This window comes from Alosa alosa, chromosome 24 (genome assembly GCF_017589495.1).
Source record: "Alosa alosa isolate M-15738 ecotype Scorff River chromosome 24, AALO_Geno_1.1, whole genome shotgun sequence".
In the NCBI taxonomy this organism is placed as follows: domain Eukaryota; kingdom Metazoa; phylum Chordata; class Actinopteri; order Clupeiformes; family Clupeidae; genus Alosa; species Alosa alosa.
The window spans coordinates 16,668,446-16,685,854 of NC_063212.1; the positions used below are offsets into that span (position 1 = coordinate 16,668,446).

General features: G+C 40.6%; 1 protein-coding gene across 1 annotated transcript; it reads right to left on the reverse strand.

Annotated features, from left to right (window-relative positions):
- Positions 1 to 9,787: 9,787 nt before the first annotated feature.
- Positions 9,788 to 14,909, reverse strand: si:cabz01076231.1 (calcium-binding protein 2). Its single transcript, XM_048236514.1, has 8 exons — positions 14,775 to 14,909; positions 14,315 to 14,356; positions 13,827 to 13,992; positions 12,660 to 12,690; positions 12,053 to 12,196; positions 11,776 to 11,885; positions 11,377 to 11,524; positions 9,788 to 10,189 (listed from the first exon to the last, which is right to left on the reverse strand). The coding sequence occupies exons 2-8, from the start codon at positions 14,353 to 14,355 to the stop codon at positions 10,161 to 10,163; spliced, it is 669 nt and encodes a 222-aa protein (XP_048092471.1). The 5' UTR covers position 14,356; positions 14,775 to 14,909; the 3' UTR covers positions 9,788 to 10,160.
- Positions 14,910 to 17,409: the final 2,500 nt, after the last annotated feature.

Below are 17,409 nucleotides of genomic sequence, written 5' to 3' on the forward strand. Positions count from 1 at the left end.
CAAATAAGCAAACGACATGATGTGTGTGCATTTTTAGGGTCAATGTGTGTGGGTAGTGTTTGCATTGGCCATTTCACCCGTTGGAAGTCCGTTGGTAGTGGTGCTCACTTCAACGCTAACTTCAAAAACAAAACACCTACTTTGCATATTTGTATATTCTAACATCCTCAAAAACTAGGTTTTCCTATAGTTGTTAATGCTGCTATAGCTGCAGTTGTCTACAGGAGGAACTTACCTTTTACTATTGATTTGCCTAAAATCAACGCAAATGCAAATTCAGTAAAACTCACAAAGCTGAAAAGAGAATACATTTTAGTAATGTGTGTTATGCAGCATCTCTCCTTAAGCTCTAGTGATACATTATTTCCAGAGGCGGACAGAGTACACAGCTTCCTTACTTGAGTAAAAGTACAGATACCCTTTGCTAAATTTTACTCAAGTAAAAGTAAAAGTACAACAGTCAGATGTCTACTTAAGTAAAAGTACTAAAGTGTTTGTTTTTAAAAGTACTTGAGTATCAAGAGTACAATAGTAGCCTACATTTTCTAAATATTGCATTACTACTGCCACAGTGCTTACATTTATGTACAGAAACGTCCTACATGGAGTTATGAAAAATGTTAATGTTAATACCTTGGAGAATGTCAAATGAATTGGTAAAAAAAGTAAAATCAAGTAATTTTCATCTTTTTACCATGTTGCCAGGGATGGGCAGTATTTCTAATACATAATACAAAATACTATTTTGTAATTGAAACACTTGAAGCGAAAACTATCATTAACTTGTTCAGAAAATTTAAATAGTCTGGCGAGGTGGGGCCACAGGTTGGCACATTCCCGGGATGGACCTGCTGGGTCTTCATCCATTGTTTCCTCCATGGTTTCGTCTAAATCTGACCATGGAGTTGACTTTGGCGGAAAGCTGAAGGTGATTGCTGATAGGCTGCCCCAATCAGTGGCGGCTGCACAATCTTATCACGTTTGAGAGGGAAACAACAAATTGAGGGTTTCCGAGATTTTTCTTTTTTCCTTTTTTTTTTAGAAGTAGTAATGGGTACTCACGGTTATGGATAGAAATGTAGTGGAGTAAAGAGTACAATATTTGCCTCTCAAATGCACTTGAGTAAAGTCATGAGTAGGCCTACTCCCCAAAAAATGATACTCGAGTAAAGTACAGATCCCTCAAAATTGTACTCAAGTACTGTACTCAAATAAATGTACTCCGTTACTGTCCGGCTCTGATTATTTCATGTCACGAAGCACAGCACATTCATACACAACTTGTGATTTTGGCTGACGGTTTTCGGTCTGATTTTGTCCTTTGGGCGGTGGTAGCCTAGTGACGGAGGAGCTGGGTCAGCATGCAGTAGCCTGGCATGGAGTTTCAATATCTGGCTTCCACCATTGTGCCCTTGAGCAAGGCACTTAACCAGGGACAATGCCCCTTGTAATATAATTAACCTATGTAAGTCGCTTTTGTAAGTGCTGCTGCTTTCCATATATCACTATCCTGAACCATTACTGTAAAGGCCATGACTTATGCCATCATGCAAAAAAGATAGGCCACCCCCTATGTCATGAACTGTTGTGAATTTAGGTATTTAAATTAATAGCACCCACTGTAAAATATCTCATATATTAGTCCTTTGAGGCCTAGGCTATTTTCAGTGTCATTTTATTATTAAGCTCTTATCATGGTCATTGTAAGGGCCATATTAGAAGAGTTTGGCCGCGACCACCCCTTGGGGGCGTCCCTGTTCACCTGTGATTGAAAGTCCTTTCCAACGAACCATGAATATTCTAGTGGTTTTGGTACTCACAGGCGAGTTGTATTTTTAATACAATTTATTGCTACTGTACTTCTATAAAAAAAACACATTTTATATATTCGTAATGTATATTACTAGACACTTAAAAACTTTTGTTATGCTGCCATAGACAGTATCTTAGTATCAAGACAGGACTTGGATAGGTTGGGTTTCATGTTGGGTTTCTTTTTGTAGATAAACTCTCTGATAATGGACAGAAATGTTTTTAACACCCTTCTCCTGAATGGTATGTAAAAACAATATATAACATAGTGGGCCCTATCATGACATTCTAAAGTGCATCGTCACTCGTCAAAAGTCTATTCAAATTTAGTAGGATGTCCAGTTCACATTGGGAGGGGTTTCGTTATCAAACGTGGAGCGCATGGCGCAACAAGGGGCCTGTTGCACAAAAGCAGAATTAAGACATCCGGGATAAGTTACTAAGCTGCGCTCAATGAATCCAAAACAAGAGCGTATAGGCTTAATTGGTTGCACAACGAGCAAGCCAGGATGAGCAGACACGGATTCATCAAGCCAGGTGAAACCTATCCTGGATAAGTGCGCGCTCACGGCTCCCTCAAATAGACAGGGGCGTCACTAGACCTTATTCACTGGGGCACGTGCCTTAGTAAAAGTCTCCAGTGCCCCAGTACAATTCTAGCGCTGCTCTCCCTGGAAACGACATTCATGAGCGCATCTCCGTGCCTGCTTTAGTCATGACTCGAGCCTGTCACTTACCAGCCAATAAAAAAAACAAGATAAAATGAAAGGGACCATAATAGCCAATCAGGAAATAGCACCTCTGTAGCTGGGTAAGATTGAACGCAACAACCAATGAAAATCGCTCACATGATTCTTCCGAATATTTCGTCCGCTGGAGCTCGTCATATCCCTTTGAGCACAGAGTAAGTCGTCCCCTGTTTTAATGTTACAACAAATTCACAACTTGTTTGACAGAAAAAAATGACAAGTTGATCGCTGTTAGAGAATGTTGCCCACATAATTAGCATCTGTTTTTCAATGCTTAGCGTCGTAGCCTAAATTTAGCAACAGTTTACCAGCTTGTTCTCTCTCCCTCACACACACACCCGACAGGAGGAGGAGGAGGAGGAGGAGAGAGACAGGCAAGAAATGGATGAGGACATGATGTGGGCTAGACGTCAAAGCCATTTATTTCATATTGCGCGCACATTTAAATGTTTTTTTTATGTATTGGGTGTTGGGTGCCTGTGCCCCAGCAAAGCTCTAGGTCTAGAATCGCCCCTGCAAATAGACCCCGCCACCGATCACAGATTCACTGATTCATCATGGCGGCTTCATTGCTTCTTCTACGGTGTGAAGTAGGTAGATAGCCTTCTCACAACAGCAACAAACAGCAACACCTCTGTTAAGGAGAATATTGCAACTAGTTCCGCGACCACCACGCGTGAAATGGTTAGGCACTCCCGTGACGTCACGTTGTCGCATGACAGGTCGGGAATGGCGAGTATGTAAAAGTTAATTAATGATCACAAACGTTTAAATAATGACAGTGGGTCTAGGTATATGTGATAACAATGTGTAATGGGCAGTGGAATAACTATTGGTTTCCGTTTGTGGTGACTGCTGACTGAGATAAGGGATGAGATTAAATCCTGGAACTTAGCCTGGTCTGGAGCAGGCTAGCTCCACAGAATAAATCGCCATGGTGATTTATACCATAACATATCCTGCTGCCCCCTATCCCGCTTTTGTGCAACTGGATCACGGATAAATTGAGCCAGGATAACCAAGATATCCCGGCTTAATCCCTTATCCTAGTTTTGTGCAATAGGCCCAAGGTGTTCCTAAGTTTTTTAATCAGTCATATGTGTGTGTTTGGGGCGTAACATCATTTTAAACCAATGAGAATGACATCTGTCATTCCCTTTAACGGCGCAACGCGCGATATTAGGCTAGTGACAATGGCCCCACATTTTTTAGATACCCCTACCAGAGGTAGAACTAAACACAACAATGTTTTTCCTTATCTCTAAGGTCTCCCATATATGAAATTCTGATGGATTCTTAGCTAAAAATATTTTACTGCTACGATTATTAAATTAACAGATGTTAAATTAACAAATGTGCCATTCCACCATATCTGTAATCACCGGCCATCGCAGAAAACGGCATCATGCCAAAAGGGGCAGAAATCGCCTTCACCTCCATCAACTTAAACGGTCCTTCCCTACAGAAACCTCCTTCTCTATGGGCTTGTGGAACTGTCAATCCGCAGTCAACAAAACGGACTTCATAGCTGGCTATGCCAACCACCTTTCATTGGAACTCCTTGCTCTCACTGAGACTTGGATCAAACCAGAGAACACTGCCACCCCGGCTGCACTCTCCACTAACCTTACACTATCCCATCTGGACCTATCTGAGGCGGGACGGGCCTGCTGATCTCCAACAAATGGAAATTCACCCCGCTACTGCCACTGACACTCGAAAACTTTTCTCAACCTTCAAATCGCTACTCAACCCTCAGCTGCCTCCTCCTCCATCCAGCCTTACTGCAGATACCCTCGCCTCATTTTTTACAAACAAAGTGGCGGCAATGAGCAGTCAATTCTCTACATGCCCACTCAACGCATCTGACTCAGATACCGCACTCCTACAACCTCTAGGGACTGCTGGAACATCTTTTTCAGCATTCACGCCTCTCTCCGAGAGTGAAGTATCTAGACTCCTGACATGCAGCCGTCCTACCACATGCTCGCTGGACCCTATACCTACGAGCCTACTTCAGTCCATCAGCCCGACCATCGCTCCAGCTATCACACATGTGATCAATTCCTCGCTAACCTCCGGCACATTTCCAACAGCGTTCAAAATGGCCCGCGTAACACCGCTACTTAAGAAAGCTTCTCTCAACCCTGCTCAAGTCGAGAACTACCGCCCTGTCTCACTCCTGCCTTTCCTATCCAAAGGCATTGAACGAGCAGTCTCCAAACAGGTCTCTGACTTCCTTCCACAGAACAACCTTCTGGATCCAAGTCAGTCTGTGTTCAAAAGCGGCCACTCTACCAAAACGGCTCTGTTGTCTGTAACAGAAGCCTTAAAAGAAGCCAGGGCGACCATTCGGTCATCAGTACTCATTCTGCTTGACTTATCGGCTGCCTTTGACACGGTTAATCACTGCATCCTTCTCTCTATACTCGCTAACATGGGAATCTCCGGTTCTGCTCTCTCCCTGGTTTGAATCCTACCTCACAGGACCTTCGTTTAACGTATCATGGCTTGGTCAGCTATCTGCACCTCACCATCTCACCACAGGTCCCCCAGGGCTCAGTGCTGGGCCCCTTCTCTTTGCTATCTACACCACCTCCTTGGGACAGATTATCCGTTAGCATGGCTTCTCATACCACTGCTATGCAGACGACACACAGCTCTATCTGTCCTTTCCACCTGATGACCCCTTGGTTTCAGCACGGATCTCAGATTGCCTCTCAGACATAGCTACATGGATAAAGGCACACCACCTCCAGCTGAACCTCTCAAAGACTGAACTGCTGGTCCTCCCAGCTAAACCTACCATACATCACGACATCAACATCAAATTTGAATCCCTGTCTGTTTCACCTACCAGGACTGCAAAAAATCTAGGAGTTGTTCTCGACAACCAACTAAACTTCTCAGATCATGTTGCCTCAGTCGCCCGGTCATGCCGTTTTAGCACTCTACAACATAATGAAAATCAGGACTTACTTGACTCAAGATGCTACCCAACTTCTGGTTCAGGCAATAGTCATCTCCGCGACTCGACTACTGCAATGCCCTCCTGACAGGTCTCCCAGCCTGCGCAGTGAAACCACTTCAGATGATCCAGAACGCGGCGGCGCGCCTGGTCTACAACCAACCCAAAAGGGCACACAAACTGACAAGTAACTGTTAAAAACAGCTCTCACTGATGCACTTATTCTTACTGTACTCTAATGTTTTTAAATTGTCCTAAAATTGTTGAGAACTGCTCTAAAACTTAAACTGTTTACTATGTTGTTAGTCGCTTTGGCTAAAAAGCGTCAGCCAAATGTAATGTAATGTAATGTAATGTAATGTAACAGATATTGTTATACACCCCAAAACCAAAAAAGGACTAAAATATAGCTTGTCCGTATGGGAGTTAAGGCATATAAACTAGTGCAGATCAATCACACAAGCTCTGAGAGCTTTGAAACTTGGCATGTTTATAGTCAGGAAGTTGCTTTACCTACTAGAAAAGACTGGATGTGAATATCTTGATGTATGGAATGAATAGAGACATGTAAACATACACCTAAAATAAGCGGACATGCAAAAAATGAATATCTATGCAGAATGTTTTCATTTACTTTGTAGCTGCTTTACAAGGGATTATCATAGAAACACATATGGCTTATGGGAAAGGTGGGGTTGTACTGAATCCAACAATACCAAATATGTAAATGTAGTATGACAAGTTAGGGTGTTCTGTCACTAAATGTATGAGGTGTCCAAAATGAAAGAAAACAGAACACTAGCAAAATACAGTCTCAAGTCCAAATCACATTATCAGTGGTGAGAAGAATGTTGATAAATTCATTGTTACTGCAAGGTAAGTTACATAAGGTAAGTGCTGCTCTATATTTACATTTAATAATACATTTCATATGTTCCAGTATTAAACAAATTATATGAAACACATGAAAACATTGGAATGGAACACCTTTATTAAAATATTTATAGTCACTTGAATTTTGTTTTGATCAAGTCATTACTGAATAATGGAAAATAATATTGCATATCATGTCATGTAGAGTGAACTACTGTAGTAAGACAAAAATCAGTGAGCAGCAGCAAGTTGCAAATGTTGAGAGTGAGAGCACATCTGCACCAAGAAGGCTGAGTATCAAATACTGAGAGTTTCAAATACTAGGAGATTGTTTCATTTGTGGGAAGGCTCTCTTAAGACTACAGATCCTGTTCAACTGTTTCCTCTGCCCACAACTGTCTCCACTACAATAATTCCCTATTAAATAATTTAACCATTTAAACTATCCAACTATTTAACTGTTCAACTGTTTCCATAGCAACCAAGATGATTATACTAGCAAACCACTGTAGTAACTCCTTTATTTCTGATAGTAGCCACCATGGACACCCTAGCAACAACCTAGCAACGACTTCAAGTGCCCTAGCAACAGCCTAGCAACCACCATAACTACTCTAGCAACAGTCAGACATCAACTTTGACTCCCGTCAACTGTTTCCTCTGACCACAACTGTTTCAAAATAAAACTCCTCACTACAATAATTCCATTTTAAATAATTTAACCATTTTAACTATCCAACTATTTAACTGTTCAGCCTTTCAAACTGTCAGTTGCCATCAACTATGACTCCTGCCAACTGTTTCCTCTGCCTAAAACTGTTTCAAAATAAAAGTACTTAGTACAATAATATCCTATTAAATAACCTAACCATTTTCACTGTCCAACTATTTAACTGTTCAGCCATTCCAACTGTCAGTCGTCATCAACTACAACTCCCACCAACTGTTTCCTCGGTCCTTCAACTTCAAAATAAGTCCTCAATACAATAATTCGCTATAAAATAATTTAACTATTTAAACTACTCAACTATTTAACTGTTTGGCCGTTCCAACTGTCAGTTGTCATCAATTATGACTCCCCACCAGCTTTTTTCTCTATCTGACCTCCATCTTTTTACTTAGATTATATTTTAGACAATATTAAACAATATTTCATTCAGCAGCCATTTTTGCATTTTCATGTACTCGTAATTCCCTGGAATTACATTCTCTAGTTCTAATTATGTTTCCCATTGTAATTGTGCAATTTGTAATGCTTTTCATGGACGTGCGCTGGTGTGCGTTCATGAATGATAGAAGGATGGTGCGTGTCAATATGACTGTTGACATGCGCTCTTAAAATAGCATATGAACAACTCGCCATTGACTTCTGACCAGGTTTAGGTGGTGTACAGTATGATAGCGATTTTTAGACAACGTGCCAGGCCCCTCCCTAGGTTGTTAATTGCCACACCCCTGGTCGCAATGTTTAAAAAATAAACGTGCAAAATACCGAATTAAGCTTTGCGCGGGTGAATAACGAGCTTTACGCCATGCGCTGGAGCTAGGGTTGCCACCTGTGTCTGACAAAAATCCTGGACATTTTGACCATCCAATCGACCTTTGTTTGTAAGCAACGGCGCTTTTCGCACATCTAACCCAAGATAAAAACCATTATTCTAAGTGACAATTGTATAGCTAAAATTAGTAAGAATGACAATTTCTAGTTATTTGTTTAAGTTAATTGCTTTATTTAATAGCAGACCTTTATTATTTTGTTATATTTTCAACAGTTTTTAGTTGTGGACACCTGGGGGCAGTATTGAGAAAAAAGGGGGAATACATAATTAGCTCTGGTTAAGACAGGTCCCTTTCTTGCAGATTGAAATAAGAGAAGAGTCAATTATATCCAATGATTGGATTAATTATTGAATAGAGTGAATGCAGAGAGAATATGTATGCACCACACGTTTTGGTGTGTGTGATATAATGTATTACAAAATATGGATTTGAACTTCATTTTAATCTTCACGTTACTCTTTCACAGGCATCTGCATTGCTCTGGTGCATGCCACTTGTTAGTATCACTATGTAGCTGACCCCAAGACATGAACTGAAGCCCAAACCTACTGCAGAGAGATACACTGATCTAGCCACCACCAGTGATAGTGTATCTATTTGGCTTGGCCCAAAACATCAGGGGCAACAACTTACTATACAACAACCTGAATGACTGCAAGAGGTCAGCAGAGGGCACTCAGGGCATTAGGGAACTGGAGCACAAATTCTACTGAAACTATCATGTCTGCTGAGGAATATGCTGTAATGTACAACAGCGGTCAATGGCAAAATCACTGGTGGTCATGCAGTCACAGGTTTCTCTGCTACAGTGGTGAGACTATAGACTAGAGTTGTTTGTTTCTTCAGTTTGTTTGCTGTTTGTTTCTTCTTGTGGTGTTTGGATCTGTGGGTCCAATTTTCAGTGTGAAATTTAAAAATGACCAAGGAATGGATTTAAATGTGCTTGCATAAACAAGCACACTATCGTTCTTGTGAAGGTATTGGCCTACCCCCCTGGTCAGATGTGATACATGAGACAAACGACCAGCATGACAAGAGACAAGTGGTCGTTGTATCGCCATGGCTACACCAAAATAGACGAGAGGTCTACCGCTTGCCAATCCAACCAAAGACGGTGGGAGCTACATTGCACGAATCTCAACTGTCAGTGCCCGATCCGTACCGCCTGCCCGATCTGCTCTGCACATGCACATAGTTACATATTAAGATACCTAACAATTTGCCTGCCTGATTTGTATGAAACAAAAATACAAAATATTAAAACACTTGGTGGCCAAGTGGAACAACTGGCAGTTCACAGCGAGTCTGTGTTATGAAGTGTCTGTGTTGTTCCGCTTGCGAGTGAGAGAGCGAGCGTGTGTGTGTGAGAGAGAGAGAGAGACAGAGAGAGTGAGAAAGCGTGCATGTGTGAGAAAGACAGAGTGAGAGAGTGTGAGTGTGTGTGTGTGTGTGTATGTCTGGACATTAGCCAACAGAGACAGAGAAGCAGAACAACTGGCAGTTTATGTATACAGTTCATTGACGGGAATGTTGGGAAATTAACATTCTAAAGAATATCTGGGTTCATTCAACATAGAATTTTGGAACCTTCAATTGTTGCGGAACTTAGAATGTTCAAAAACCTACACCTTTAAGGGTTAAACAGCCTCAGAGTGAACTTTATACATAAACTGCCCATAATGTCCGCTTAGGTTTCCCACTAAGCAAGTATGTATTTGGAACCCATTTCCTCATGCAAAGTTCAGCAAAATATGCAAAATATAAAGCAATGATATCTACAGTCAACAGTGTAACCAGTGACATCAAAGTCAACCAATGCAGTGAGTGATCTTACAATGAAGTTTATTTTTAGTAAAATTAAAAAGTTTACATAATACGAAATTACCACAACATAATTGTACAATACAAGTTACAGAATGCACTAAATGTTTAGTTTACTCTGCAGACTGCTGGGGTGTTTCACTTAAAACACTACACCATGTCATTATAGGCACCAATGTACTGTATCCAAACTTGTATTCCCAGTGAGGACACACACACACTCTCTCAGACAGACACACAGATGAAATCTTGATTTACAGAAAGATACAGCAGCAACAGAGCTCTTCAGATCCAGTCTCATACACACTATGATGTTGAGAGAAACATGGCCACTCTCCTCAACCACCAGAGTGCATATCAGCACCAACTTCTTCCATCTATTGGACTCCCAGCATCATGACAAACTCTGCAAAGGAGAGAAGTGAAGACGGGTTTAGCTGTGATCTTGTCTCTCCAGCCTGTGATGTGATATGACAAGCATGAAAGCATTAGGGCCCTTTTCACACTTCTGAAATAATACCAACAACACTTATAACATTTACAGAAGAGCACAAGTGATATTGTAAAATTGCATGTAACAACTCCATGTTACTGGTAACAACTGGTCAGAAGACCAGAGCCCCACTGCCTTACCACTGAAATCCAAGGTCCCATTATGGTGTTTGAAGTTCGAAGCTGATCTCCTTGTATTATTAGTTTTCTACTTCAGTCTATCTATCTTAAGTTGAGGGTATGCTGGCAAGTTTTCATTTTTCACTTCTTTTATTTAGTTTTACTTGCTATTATTTGTTAATTTGTTTGCATGTCTTTATGTCTGTGCCAAGTCATGTGTACATTGGTGATCACGCCGCTCCATCCGGCATCATGTTTTTGTTTGTTTTCATTTTTCACTTTTTATTTTTTTACTTGTTAGTATTTGTTTCATTTGTTTGTAATGTCTTTATGTCTGTGCCAAGTTACGTGTACACTGGTGAGAACACTCCACCCAGAATGTTTCTTTTCACCATTAGTTTTTGTTTATGCCTGTGTGAAATGTTTTGGGTTTTACTCTGTGCATAGAAAATGTGCTATATCAATAAAATACTTACTTACTTGCTCATCTATCTATCTATCTATCTATCTATCTATCTATCTATCTAGAGAGGATACCACACCTTTTGCTATGCTATGCTATGACACCCAGGGAAACCCTTTCAGTACGTTCTATCTATGTCTCCTTTGATCTCATTTGATCTACAGTGGGTACCAGGAATTGTCCGGTTTCATGTGTGACTCTCAAGGGACCTCACGCATGAATCACACGTCTTTTATTTATATTTCCCCAGAGAAGCTGCAATGACCCAAACAACCACAAGTAATATGTTGCAAGTTGTACATTATAAGTTGTAATAAGTTGTAATATGTTGTACCTTATAGGTTGTAATATATTTCATGCAGCTGCGTGAATCACGGAAAGCGTGAATAAAGTGGCCACTTTACTACCCACTGTATGATGAACCTCTCCCCCCACACACGCCTACTTCACACACACACACACACACACACACACACACACACACACACACACACACAAATCCTTATGTCCTTATGTACCGTCAAAGTCTACGGTTCCGTCTCCGTTGAGGTCAATTTCCTTAAGGATCTCCTCCAGCTCGCCCTTCTTCAGCTTCTCCCCCAACAGCGTCTTGACGGCCTCCTTCATCTCCTCCTGCGAGATCTTCCCGTCGCCGTCCGTGTCAAACTGGGGTAGACGTGATATTTACTCAGGACAGCGAGGGTGGGGGAAAAAATGTGTCAGAACAAAAATGAAAAATGAAGGAGAGAAGAAAACAATGAGAGAGAGGGGGGTGGGGGGGCATTTGACTTTTAAAGTCCCATTATTGTACCGTCACATGGATCAAGGATCACCCCTAAAAAGATCACTATGTGAATGACAACCAATGCATCCTATATCTGCACAATAGTAACACACAAAAGTCTGAAGTGCCTCACTTGCTGGAAGGAGCTCCTGAGCTCTTTGATTCCCAACATGTCTGCAGTCTCCACCAACATTCTGGGGCCCATCAGCTCACAGAAGTCCTCGAAATCCATGAGGCCACCCACTGCAAACACACACACACACACACACACACACACAAAACATCAATCCATATAAACACACACACACACACACACATGTTTGATGAGTATATTTGGTTCAGTCATACACAAAGTGAAAACATGGCCATAGTTTTAGATGTGGCTCCATATACAAATGCAGGATACTCACACCTCATCTTGACCTGCTGAATGATCTCCAGCAGCTCCATCTCTGTGGGCATGTATCCCATAGTTCTCATGCACTCCGCAAGGTCCTTGTAGTTCAAGTAACCGTCCTGGTCATAGTCAAACTCCTTGAAGGCTTCGTTCAACTCTGTCAAAGGTTAGAGAGCAGCCGTCAAACTATATAAAAGGTCAAAGGTCGCAAAAGGTCATCAGCTCAGATCATCAAATAAAAGTATTTATATAACATTTTCTCTGAGAACGATTATGGTAAGGGTTGTTTTGCCTGTATCCATCAGTGACCTCTCAATTATGCAGTGCACATGAGATATCTCAATATTAAGTATAAAGTAAAGACTTTAAACTCATTTTGATGCAACTATGACATCCAGAATAAAGTGTCTGACTTTGCCAACGCATACCCATAATGCTTGATATTGCACTATGTAACACTGATCGGGTAGAAGTACCTATTTAGTCATTTTTGAGTACCGTTGTAGCGCTAAATGTCATTAATTTGACACCAAGGGGCATACATATCAATTCTTCTATGGTGACTCTTTAACAATATTCAACCAGCACCATGGTTTTAGCCCTTCAGTTTTCTGACTCACCGTCCAGCTCTGGTTGAGACAGCTCCCTTTCCTGCAGATAGAAATAAGGGTCAATGAAATCCGATGATTGGATTAATTATTGAATAGGGTGAATGCAGAGAGAATAATGCATGTGTTTGTGGGTGGGTGTGTGTGTGTGTGTGTGTGTGTGTGTGCATAGCGGAAACTCAGATTGGCTTTAGTATAGCAGTAAAAGCTTTCTTCCTGTCCTTAATCTAGTTCCTTCCCTGACATAGGCACAAACATGTTCAAAACACACACACACACACACACACATGCAGGCACGCACACGTGCAAACATGCACACACACATTCTTTCAATCTCTCTCTCTCTCTCTCTCTCTCTCTCTGAGTCACAAAGGTGAAAACACAAAAGACCAGAAAATTAAAAAAAATTATAACCAGATACCTCTTAAGACAGTGTGATGGTGTTTTAACTAACCTAAAATAAACAAGACTGAAGTGATTTTCACCTTACACTTTCTCTTAAGACTGTTTAGACCAGTGTAGTTGAGGATAATTAAACATGATGCTAATCCACGCTAACTAGCTATTAATACCTTGGTCTGAGCAGGATTAACGTTTGAGGTTGAAGGGGGTGGAGACCAAAGCTTTTGCTAGTGTGTAGGATCTGTTACGTAAACACGCCACGGGAAAAGGAGATTGTGCCTGACTTTCGACCTTCCTGCACAAGCGAGTGGCACTGTTGTCATAGAGAGCCAGACTGGTGACGCCACTGCTGTATGTCTCTTGGCTCTGTGTTGGTTTGCGGGGTTAGACAGTTTGCTTTGTTTTCAAAATGTGGCTGTGGTTACTGTTCCTGTACACACACACACACACACACACACACACACACACACACACACACACACACTGAAGTTATATTGAAATGCATGCATATTGCATTACATCTGCTATAAATTTGGGGATATAATCAATATAGTTAGAGTAAGTAAATAGACATCATACACCTTCACTGGGAGGCGAATATGAAAATCTTATGCAAATCTGAACCCAGGAGCACATTACAGCAAGCGAGTACTTCTAATGTTGGAAGAGCCTGAAGGTAGTGATTAGTGGTAGTAAAGTTATAAATGTGTGTGTGTGTGTGTGTGTGTGTGTGTGTGTGTGCACGTGTATGTGTGTGTGATTATGAACACGATTTACCCCGCCAAAGACAGTGGTGAGCATGTTGGTGTACAGCTTCTCATTTGTCTTCTTCTTGGTCTTCTTGGGCGTGTCCTGAGAGGTCGTGGATGAGGTCTTGGAGGTCGTGGATGAGTTCCTCAGGGAGGACTTTTTGGCACCCTCCTCTCCCTGGGCCGATTTGGCACTGAGTGGGGCAATAGACAAGATAAATGGACAAAGGCAAAAGGTCGGCCCTGGGTCAGGGCCAAAAATATGTACAGGATACAGTGGTCACATGAGCATAACTGTGAGCATAAACAAGCAAGGGGTAAAGACAGCCTTCAGTACTTTTAATACAATTGTAATGTAGTACAATATTGCATATTATCATTATAATATCACATAACAATATGGTATAGAGGTATATTGTTATTAGTAAATATAAGTATTCTTTGTGTTAAATGAAAAGTGAAAGACAGAAAGTGAAGGACAGCACCAGATGCCACGGATGCTGCTGTCTTTCTCACCTGTCTGTGGAAGGTGCTCTCTCGGCCGCTTTCTGGGACATCCTGACCCCAGGGATGATCAGCAGAGTTGGTGAAAGGAGGGGAAATTAAATTGCAAGAATGACTTATTATAATCAATACAAAATGTTTTTTATCACAGTGATGAACAGAGAGAAAAAAGTTGGAAAAATGGAGAGAGAGAGAGAGAGAGAGAGAGAGAGAGAGAGAATTAGAGAATCTTGATAAGCAGGAAAGTTCTAGAATGTTCAGTCTTGGCTCCATGCCCAAGAATGCCTTCCAGTTACTTCTGAGTACTGAGTGTGCATGATAAGTTCAAAATACAAAATCAAAACCATCTACCTCTACAAGTATTGATGACAACCACACAAATATGTCAATCCAGAGCACCATAAATCCATTATCTCTGCATGCATTTGTATACATATGTGTGTGTGTGTCTTACACCTCCATCCCTCCTTACCTTTATTGTCCTATGAGGAGATGACAAGCCACACAGGAGCAGGGGACGGGACGTGGATGTGGGAGTGATGCCGCACTCTCTCGCTCAAGAAAGGAGCGTATGGTCCAGGCTGTGTGTGATGTGAATGGTGGCCAGTGTGGGCTTTGATTCCTTCACCTTTCCTTCCTCTCCTCTCCTTAGTCCTTAACTCCTCCCTCTCTTGCAATGATCCCCCTCCCCCCTGTCATTGAGACTAAGAAGAGGTGATTACTTGGCTAAATGAGCTTGGATTAGTTGAGGAAACATGTGTGGCGGCTAATGAGTTTGTGTGTCTACATCAGTGGGTCTCTTGATTAGGCTTGTTTGCATTCATGCACGTGTGCGTGTGTATGTGTTAGCCTCTGGATGCTTTGTGCTTGTGCATGATTTTCCAACATGTTTGGGCAAACCTTAATCGAGATTTAATAAGAGCTTTCCCAATCACCCATGGAGCTTTGACTGGTGAAGTTGCTACATAGTTTCTCCCATCTAAGCTGCTGAAGCTTTTAACTGTTTCAGTTATCATAGGTGTGTTGGTGGCCTACCCCACCATTATTTTTTAAATCTAATCAGATTTGCATATTTGCCATATTCCTTACATTCCTTAATGGTGGATTTCACTGAACTTCAGGGGATGATATCTTTTTTATATTTATATATTTTTAGATATATTATATTCCATAGCCTGCCCATAAACCTGTGCAATATATATATATATACAGTATATATGTTGAGTATACTGTAAATAGACATTATATATGTATATATGTGTCTATATATTATATATGTATATATGTGTCTATATATTATATATGTATATATATGTCTATACATTATATATGTATATATATATGTCTATTTACAGTATACTCAATATACTCTATATACATATTTACCTCTGTAGACATGCCATCTGGAAAACCTGTATTTATCCAACTATACACTGTATATTATTAATCTCTATTGTATACACAAACATACTCTACCTGCACTTGGTATTTAATGCTTCTTTGCACTTCTGGTTGGATGTCAACTGCATTTCATTTGTTTTTCTGTCTTCATGGTGGAATACCGTTTTTGCCTGTTGCTTACACACTTTTTGCAGAATTTGTCTCATTATGTCAAGTCAAGTCAAGTCAAGTCAAGTTTATTTATATAGCACATTTCATACACAGAGGTCATTCAATGTGCTTTACATAAACAAAACCAAACAATAATAACAAATAAAAGCATAGAAGGGCAATATAGTCAAAGAATAGTTAAAAGGTAAAATAAAAAGAAAACATAAAACACAAGGTAAAATCATTTAAAAATAAAGAATAATTAGTAAGCAAAAAAAAAAGGCAAAAGTAGTAAAAAAAAAAAGTAATAAAAGACAAAGTAGAATAATTATCAAGGCAGATTCAAAATTTGTAACTTCGGCACAGTTAGCAGAAAGCATCTGAGAACAGTTTGGTCTTAAGTCTAGATTTAAAACTGGCTACAGTTGGGGCCTTTTAATGTCATCCGAAAAGTTGGTTCCACAGCTGAGCCGCATAGCAGCTAAAAGCTGCTTCACCATGTTTAGTTCTAACTGTAGGTTTTACTAGCAGGTTTTACACCTGGGAGCTGAGAGGACGAGAAGGTGTGTACTGCTGAAGCATGTCTGACAAGTATTTAGGTCCTGCTCCATTTACTGATTTATAAACAAGCAATAGTGCTTTAAAGTCAATTCTGTGACTTACTGGAAGCCAGTGCAAGGACTTAAGAATTGGAGTAATGTGGTCAGTTCTTTTAGTTTTTGTTAGAGTCCTAGCTGCTGCATTTTGTATCACCTGAAGCTGTTTAATAGTCTTTTTAGGAAGGCCTGTGAACAGTCCATTGCAGTAATCAACCCTGCTGGAGATAAATGCATGAATGAGTTTTTCTAAGTCATGTTTTGACATCAGCCCTCTGAGTTTGGCAATATTTTTTTGAGGTGGTAAAAGCTGATTTAGTTATCGCTTTCATGTGGCTGTTGAAATTTAGATCACTGTCAATTAATACACCAAGATTTTTAACAGTATCCTTTGCCTTCAACCCTTTTGTGTCAAGGAGAGTGGCAACCCTAAGTCTTTCCTAATTTTTACCAAATATAATTACTTCAGTTTTTTCTTTGTTCAGCTGAAGAAAATTTTGAGACATCCAGGTGTTGATTTGTTCTATACACTGACACATAGATTCAAGAGGACCATAGTCGTTTGGTGATAGAGCTAAGTAAATTTGTGTGTCATCTGCATAGCTATGATATGAAATCAAATTATTTTGAATGATTTGTCCAAGTGGGAGCATATAGAGGTTGAATAATAGTGGCCCCAAGATTGACCCCTGGGGAACACCACAGGTCAAGGACGTTGGTGTTGAGGTACAGTTTCCGATGGCAACAAAGAAGCTCCTTTCTTGTAGATATGATTTTAGCCAGCTGATAACTATGCCTGTAAATCCAACTCAGTGTTCTAGTCTGTGTAGTAGAATATTGTGATCAACAGTGTCAGATGCTGCACTAAGGTCCAGTAGCACTAGGACTGATGTTTTACCTGAATCTGTGTTGAGGCGTATGTCATTGAAAACTTTAATGAGAGCTGTTTCAGTACTGTGA